This window comes from Nanorana parkeri, unplaced genomic scaffold (assembly GCF_000935625.1).
Source record: "Nanorana parkeri isolate BGI_ZX_2015 unplaced genomic scaffold, ASM93562v1 scaffold2288, whole genome shotgun sequence".
Taxonomy (NCBI): domain Eukaryota; kingdom Metazoa; phylum Chordata; class Amphibia; order Anura; family Dicroglossidae; genus Nanorana; species Nanorana parkeri.
The window spans coordinates 47,413-56,006 of NW_017308556.1; the positions used below are offsets into that span (position 1 = coordinate 47,413).

At 46.3% G+C, this 8,594-nt stretch overlaps 1 protein-coding gene across 3 annotated transcripts in view; it reads right to left on the minus strand.

Moving 5' to 3' along the window:
- Positions 1–8,594, minus strand: part of CD2AP (CD2 associated protein) — a 113,916-nt gene that overhangs the window by 15,025 nt on the left and 90,297 nt on the right. For all 3 annotated transcript variants that reach the window (XM_018573237.1, XM_018573236.1, XM_018573235.1), the window contains exon 13: positions 6,804–6,940. In XM_018573237.1, coding sequence (XP_018428739.1) covers positions 6,804–6,940 — 137 coding nt within the window. The remainder of the gene's footprint in view (positions 1–6,803; positions 6,941–8,594) is intronic.

The following is an 8,594-nucleotide window of genomic DNA, read 5'->3' on the forward strand; positions in this document are numbered from 1 at the left end:
CCTGCGACCAGATTTTTAATTCTTTCAAGCCCCCGCCCCTCCCCCCCCCCAATGATTTACAGACATTTGCAACATAAGTGGTTCCTGATTAATCAATTTGCCTTCCTGGTTCAGAGCAGTGATGTGTGTGGGCTTGGTGCAAACCTGTCAGTGGCATATAGTCATCCCGGCCCAATCAGTTGCGGCCGGGGCATTTCCCCTCCCACGGCTACATGTAATATGGGGGTGGGAAATGCCCCGGCTGCAACTGATGGGCCGTGTTGGGGGATAATTGGCAGTTTTGCGTACGCTTGGGTGAACTCCGGTGAGCAGTGTTTGCACCAAGCCCATGTACTGGTTCAGGGTCACTTCTATGCCTTCAGTCCCCTCATTGGACAGTGACAGCGCTCCATTACCTCTGTCCAGTGAGCTGACCCAGGAAGCAGTAATGATGAACCAGAAGGTAGCAGGTTGATCATTCCGAGTCGCAGAGGCGTGCGTATGGCGGGAATGACTGACAAGAGGAACAGATCCTTCCGTAGGTAGAACAGTAAACATATATGGATTCCCACCATGAAGCAGAGCGGATTGTATCATTTGGCTCTATTCTGTAACTTCTAATAACTGCACTACAATGTCTGTCTATAGGAGCTACTGAGGCTGCGGACTGCCGGGAGAGCATGTCATCTTACCAAAATGGAGGAGGGTAGGGGAAGCTCCTGACACGAGAGAAGGGATACATGGCAAACAGGAGAGGAAAGAAAATCTGGAAAGAAAAGTGGAGGAGAGGAGCGTCTAGAACAAAGAGTTCAAAACAAAATTCACTTTGCAAAGAAGAGAGAAAAAAAAAAAACATTTGCAGAAGCAGCAGAAAGTCTGTGCAGGCTCCTGAAGTATCATCATATAGTGGAATTACCCTTTACCTGCAGCCAGGATATCACATGGACACAGCAAGAACTGTACACTGCAATCACATTGCATATGCTACACCCGGGGTCGGCAACCTCCAGCACTCCAGCTGTGGTGAAACTGCAAAACCCATCATGCCTCTGGGAGTCAGTCTTGCAATGCCTCCAGGGAGTTTCACGACAGCTGAAGTGCCGAGGTTGCCTATACCAGAGTCACTCCAATAAAATGTATGTGTATTGTTTTTTTGGTCAATTACATTTATTTTTTAATCTCTAAAAGTTTATAACCATTTTCTAAAATGTTATTTCCTAACTAGCGTGTGCTGCAGAACCTGGACTGTAATAAGAAAGCCCAGCACTAGCTCTGCACTTGGCTGATCCTGCACACTGAAGACTCCTGTAGCAATGTGCCTCCGGGAGAGGAAGAAGAGGGGATTCCATCCTCCGAGTAAGGTGCCCATACACTGTACGATTATGTACGAGAATGGTGGGAAATCCCGCGATCGTACGATAATCGTACAGTGTATGGAAGGCGTGCAACCGGTTCTACTCTACGGTTGCACGTCTTCCATCGAACAAGCAGGCTTGAAAACCCGCCGAGAATCGTACGATTCTCGGTGGGTTAGTGGCCTACTTGTTCGACAACTGCCAAACGGGCCGGTGTGCGCACGCGCACACTGCCGTTTGCAGTGATCAGAAGGCCGCCCCAATCGCTTTCGATGATCGCAAGTACGATCTGCCTGTCCAAGATGAGCAGATCGTACGAGCTGTTAACAAGCTTACGACCATCGCAAGACAAAAGTCTTGCGATGGTCGTAAGGTGTATGGGCACCTTACCCAGAGGATGGATATTGGGACCTTTCAGATGTAATGAGGAATTCTGCAGTCATCCAGCAATGTTCAAGTTCCATGAACTCTGGCAATAGGTTCCAGGTGTAATATAATGGAAAGTGAATACAGCGGAATCGTCTCCCTCGCTGACATGCTGCAGAACCAGACTGCTGCTATCCATAAGAAAGCAGTGGTCTCTCTGCAGTGGTCCAACCCGCTCCTCAGAAAAGTAGAGACCTCCGCCCAGCAAAGCTCATGTTCCCTGCTGATAACTTATCTGGAGTGGTGCATGGGATGAGGCAGACAACAGCAAAGAGGCCGCTGCTTCCACACAGAGCACAGCGGTCCTACTTTGCAGCATGACCCCAGGGAACACGCTATGTTACTATACCTGTAGCTACTTTACCAGATAAACAGCAAGACTGGTCACCTTCTGCATGAGATATACATAAGAGTACGAGTGGACTTTAAAGCAGAACTCCGGGTAAAAAAAATGTTTAACCCTTGCAGTGATGCTACCCCTCCCCGAACTGCGAGGGTTAAGTGCTCGTTTTTGCACTGGTCAAAAATAAAGTTATGCTCAATCGATCCTCTGAGCTGGCTTGTTCTTAGACCGGTCCCTGGAGCCTCTCTCCCCCTCCAATGCAGAAGTCCAAGGTCCCCAAGTCATGACATTATACACACAGTATAGGATGTAAGGACGCTGAGGGACATACCATCACTGCAGTGGAGGAGGACACAGGCAGGAGGGAGGGAGCGCTGTCACAGCCGGCTGGCTTGGAGGTTTTGGCGAGTATAACTTTGTTATTTTTGACCCTAGGCAAAAAGGAGCCCCTAACCCTTGCAGCACAGGGGGTGACGTCACTGCAAGGGTTAATAAACATTTTACTTGGAGTTGTTCTTTAAATCGTGGATTACCAGACACGCATTACCATCCACTACCTGCAAAACTTTGTATGAAATATTTACTTACAAATATCTTTATCACATGAATAAAATGATGGATCCCGGGATGGACTACAATCTCATGTGTAGTTTACTCATTAGTATTGGGATTGTAGTCCATCACAGGAGCGAGCTTGGAGTTTATATGAAAACTGCATACAGGGCTGACATATAGACGCTTAGAAATAAGGCCCATTTAAAGTGACACCAAACCCCGGAGTTAAATATTCAAAATACATTCAAGAACCTGAACTATTATTAACAGCAATGTATCTTAATTGTGTATCACTCGGCTGTAGATCCTCCAATCCTCTCTGAATTGGTGCTGACACTGTCCTTCCTTCTGGAGGGGGGCTACTTCTGTTCTCCATGTTCTCTGTGTGTGTTATAAAGTAGTCACCGCTCCAAGCTCCCCCCCCCCCCACCCCCGCACGGACGTCCACCCTCCCCCACCCCCCCCCCCCGAGATGGACTACAATCTCACGTTTAGTTTACTCATTTGTATTGTGATTGTAGTCCCTCCCGGGAGCGAGCTTGGAGCGGTGACTACTTTACAACACACTCAGGGACCATGGGGAACACAGGTAGCCCCCTCCAGAAGGAAGGACAGTGTCTGCACCAGCTCAGAGATGAAGCCGGAAGGATTGTGTACATTGGCGTTTCCTGACATGTGAGACGAATGAACACGAGGAGAGAGCTCAGGAGGTATTACAGAGGCGATCGTAGTTAGAGTTCCGCTTTAGATAAAAGGCTCCTAAACATAAGACATGAAAATATCTGTGGATTCCCACAACAGTAAATATTCCTTTATGCGTGAAAATACAATCGGGCTTTAACAGAAATCTTTTCATCAGACCACATGTGAGCTACAAAGCAATAGCAGATATGATGCAAGAAGAACAAATAAAGGACAGCAATGACATGTACAGGTGATGACTTATGTGAGACTCGCAGTCTCCTACACAGGATAACAAGTGTTTATATCAGGGTGGTATACATTTCACATAGAACCACTGGACTACACACAGACTACTACACGATCACCGCCCCTACCTAAGAACAAAGGTTTAAATGTCATACCAATAATGACCACAAGATGGCAGAGGAGGAAAAGCTGGTTCATTACTGTTTATGAATGTTCAAGAGCACCTGTCATATAAAGTTGGACCTATAGTGAATAAGGCATATCAGCCTTCCCTAATAGACAGCAAAGCATGATCTATGAAAGTGTAGACACACCAAGAATCTGGAATATTACTGCCAATCACATGAACAATGCTTTGGGATTCCTACAGACAAGCGGTAACGTCACCGACATACAAATATCACCATTGCATTGTTGAATGTTCTGATAAAATACTTCCTCTACTAAAGCTGGCCATACAAAACGTTGCACAGTGGGTGGCCCTGTCAGCACCATTCTGTCCGGTATCGGTCGATCAGAAAATAGAAGGAGCTGGCTGGAAATGTTTATGGCAAAACAGTGATGGCAACCAATCAGCTGCTGTCACTGTTCAGGTATTCTGATATCGGCATACCCGCAGCTCTCAGAATACAACAGTACAGCGGGAGATTCATCATCCACACTGTTAAGCACAGATTGAAAAATCTGTTTTTATTGTTTTTCGTTCAGCCCGCATGTTAAAGGAAAGAAATATAACAGTGTATGTATGGCCGCTGTACAGGTACCAAGTGTTTCTGAGGTCACATGTTAGGGTGCATGTTCTCCCTCCAATCATGATAAAATTAAATGCCCGACTGTGGGGTGTGGCAGGTGAAGTGTGAAAGTGCCAGCTTCCTAGGGGAGGTCGGTATTTCCATGGACGAGCACCCTCAGGTCTTAGTGCCCCTTGAACACGCTCTGCAGATTGCACATATGTAGACACCTCTGGGTGCCCGCATGAACATTCTGGTAGCAGCTCCACCTTCTGAAATCTAAAATCTATCATTGAAATAAAAAATAGACGTGCCTTTGCTACCTCCCCTCCTCTCTCTATGCAGCAGAATTACAGGTACATAGTGAGAGATACAGAACTGAAGACAGACTGTCATTGCAATAGATAAAGAGGAGAGAAAAAGCATCCCATTGAAAGACATTATTATCTTACAGGAGAACTATGGGGGTCCTACTTTTTCCTTATTATTGCATTCCTTAGGCTAAAGGAGCAAATAGTGTAATTTACTCCTATAAGCCAAAATGCACCCTAAGCCTGTGAACCCTTCTTTAAGATGGTGGGCGGGGCTAAGTGCCGCAATGAGGAGAGATCCCGACAATGCTGCCGGGATCCTCCCCACTGATCTTAGTCACTGTGACTGACAGCGATTCTTGAGAGCTGCTGCGCGTCCGCGAATATATAGACACGCGCAGCAGCTCTCTCCTTACCTGCACGTCCCCGTCCTCGGTGCCAGCCTTCCAGACACGCTGCGCTGTAGCCCTGGATCCCCCTCCCTCCTCCATCTGTCCCGCCTACTCCAGTCTGCAGGGATCCCCAGTGACATCATTCACCATATACTGTATGTACTTGCCCATATGTGGTAAATGATGGAGAGAGGGCTCCTTCCCCTCGCTCTCCTTGCCCTGTATCACGCTGACATCCTAATCACTGGGGATCGCTGTATACAGAGGGGAAAGAGGGCTCTCTCCATCATGTACCACATATGGGCAAGTCCATACATGGTGAATGTCACTGGGTATCCCTGCAGACTGGCAAGCATCCGATCAGCAGGGATCCCCAGTGACATCATTCACCATATATGGACTTCCTCATATGTGGTAAATTATGGAGAGAGAGGGCTCTTTCCCCCCTCTCTCTCTCTCCCTGCGTCACGCCGACATCCAGATGGCTGATGAGAGGGGAAAGAGCACTGAAAGTGTAGGGAGGCTGAGTCAGCAGTTCACTTCTAACCATCTATTGCAGCTGCCTTTTCACTTGAGACTCTGCCTCCCACTCGCCAGCGTGCACGCTCTGACAAAACACAGCTGTGCACGATGAGGAATCGCGGCCACAACAATGGGAGAATGTGAAAAAAAGCTGAGGGCGGGCTGGATCCACGGTTACCGCCCCCTAAGAGGAAAGGACAATGGAGCAGGGCTGCAGGGGGCCGTTTGCTGTGGGTTTTCATGATTTTATCTGTGATGTGATGTGCTGTGACTTCAGAAAAAAGGAAGAATGCTAATACAGTAAAGGTTAGGAGTATTTTTATTTGCCCTTAGGTCATAATTCTCATTTAAGAGGTGTTAACTTTTAGACCAGATCTATAATAACATCAGCAGCTGTGCAGAAACAGTTCAGCTACCTTAGAGCTTGTGTGGCTGGGCTTGTGTCAAAAGGGAATCATAATCAGCTTGAAGCGGGTTGATGCAGCTTGGAAGGTAGTCAAGTGCAGGTCAGAAGCGGGTCCACTGCAGCTCCAATACACCCGTCACTAAATTCTGGATGATCTCAGAAGCATCTACAATGCAAATGTAAACCGCACTGGCCCAATGGCACAAGCCCTATAGATATCTGGACAGTGCGGGGATGGCTTACAAAATGGAAAATAGGAATTCCTTTATAATGCTCCTAGCATGAAAGCTAATTTCTGGAGGCACCTGAGTGCCCTACAACCACCAGACTCCTCATATTTTCCTAATGGACGTTAGACACAGAATTGATGTCTAATATAAGAGAAGCAGAAACTTCCTCTCCTACAGATTTCAGACATACATGTGGAGAATGAACTAAAGAAGGAATCATGTACTCCTGTATGAAAGAAAGCACCAAGTCTTCTGACCCAAACTTTCTACACATCAGGTTTAGTTCTACATAAATATCCCTTGTTGTCTTTGTACCACCAATGGAGACCTTTCCTCACTTTCCACCCCAGTGATGGGAGCCGAGAGACAATTTCCACAAATCCCACCACTGACTACAACTGTAACCAGAGAAGAAGAGGAGAGAAATCCCCAAAACTAAAAGTCTCTGGTGGAGTTCCACTTTAATGTATTGAGGTTTCAGATCCAAGATCTGTCTGTCCTTCTGACCTACATGTGACAATACAACACAGACAGGGAACATACAGAGACCTGTAATATAGACCATGAGAAACGATGAAGACACAATGACATAGGGAGCTCCTCCACAGCAAAGTCCCACTCACCATTTTCTCGGGGGCTTTTCGCTGTACTCGGCTCCACCTCCTGAGATTTTGGTCGGCTCAGAATTTGCTCTAGATCCATTTTTGTTCTGCTAAATGGCTCAAATTCTGACTTTGGTCGAGGTGACTCCCCATTTGGTCTAGAATATAGAAAGAGCAGAGAGAATTACTAACTGCACAGCGCAAGTATTAAATGTAGAGAGAAATGGAGGCGCCCAGCGCTGAGCTTTCCTTGTGAAAATGCAGACAAGGACATATGACTTTCTTGTTCAGGGTCAGCAATTCAAAAAGCATTAAAGCCAGAGGGTCAGGATAATAGCCAGTCAAGGAGAATTTTTCAAGAGCTCAGCGATGGCAACTTCTTTATATATCTAAAGACAAGTTTACCTGATCAGATAATATATAATAAAACACAGTAATATCTGGTTAGTAGGGTGGACAAAGGGCAGGTGTGAATGGCTCAGACCTAACCCATGTTAAACAGCCCGAGACAACAACGAGACATGTATTAACCCATTTAAAACCCTAAGGGGGCAAGGAAAGCAGTTTTTAGAGTCATTCATATATAAAGCTGCACCTCTGACGGTACTAGACTTTCAAATAATAGGTGGGTGCTGAGAGTGCCAATGTAGGATGGTCCTGCGGCAAAACCATAGGACAATTGCATCTCACAGCGTCACAGATATACCAACTTTACAGGGCCTTCAGAAAAGGGACCCTGCGAGGCCCTGAAACATATGAGTACTGATATATACCAACGGTCTGCAACGCTGTTCTTCACCGGAGTGCTGGTAACTTCTAATTCCTTGATTGCGGACATTGCTCAACATACTATCGGGAAGTTCTACAACAAGTGTCAGGACCAAATACCCTTTTAGTAAGATCAGATACCTACTCATTTGTGGGCAGCTAAACCCAGGACTCCAGTTCATCAGAGAATGCAGCAAGGGGCGGTCTGATCGGGTCTGCCTGTCAGTTTTTCAAGTGGACCCGATCGGAATCCCAATGCTAGTCCGAGATCTGTTTTGCCTGACCTGACTTTGCTGGAAAGGGAGTAATCAGATGTAAAGCAAACAGCGGGCCATTTACATCCGATTCCCCATAGACCAACATGGGATCCGGTCATTTCAGATTCTTCCTCCATTGCCAAATGAAAGAAAACAAACTAGACTGACACTGAAGTCCCAGCGGTGACATCCGATCTGCACCGCTCTGATCAGGAGGGGAGCTCTGCAACAATTCCCTCATGATCAGCCCGTGTGAAAGGGCCCTACATTTTTGTTTGAAAGCTGGAATACGTCTGCAGAGATTTATTAGATCTTTCTAGGACAAAGTTGGACAAGTGGAAGGCAGACTTCATCAGAAACTGACATTTTAGCCTTGTTAACAAGTCAAATCACATACATGTATCTCTGAGGGACTCCACTAGTGAGACCTCAAAGCCAGAATTTGCTCAACTGGTATTATAATTACAAGATAAAAAGATGTGCGCTACTCATTCATTGGCCATCTATAATGTAGAATGAACACTTATTGCTGGGAAAGAGCGACACTTCTGTTATGAGTGTTGGATAGAGGTAGAAATGCTACAAGGTAAGAAATATACAGCTCGTCACTGGAGTGAGTCATTCAAACCAACCGGCATCTATCTGAAAGGGACATATCAGCTTTGGGTTGAGCAGGCCCTTTCTACAAGATTTAGGGTTCAGTCTGTGAGAAATCATACATGGAGACATGTGACCTGAGAATATCAGAAGGTTCAGAGTCATTAGGCCTCATATGTAATTTGGGATC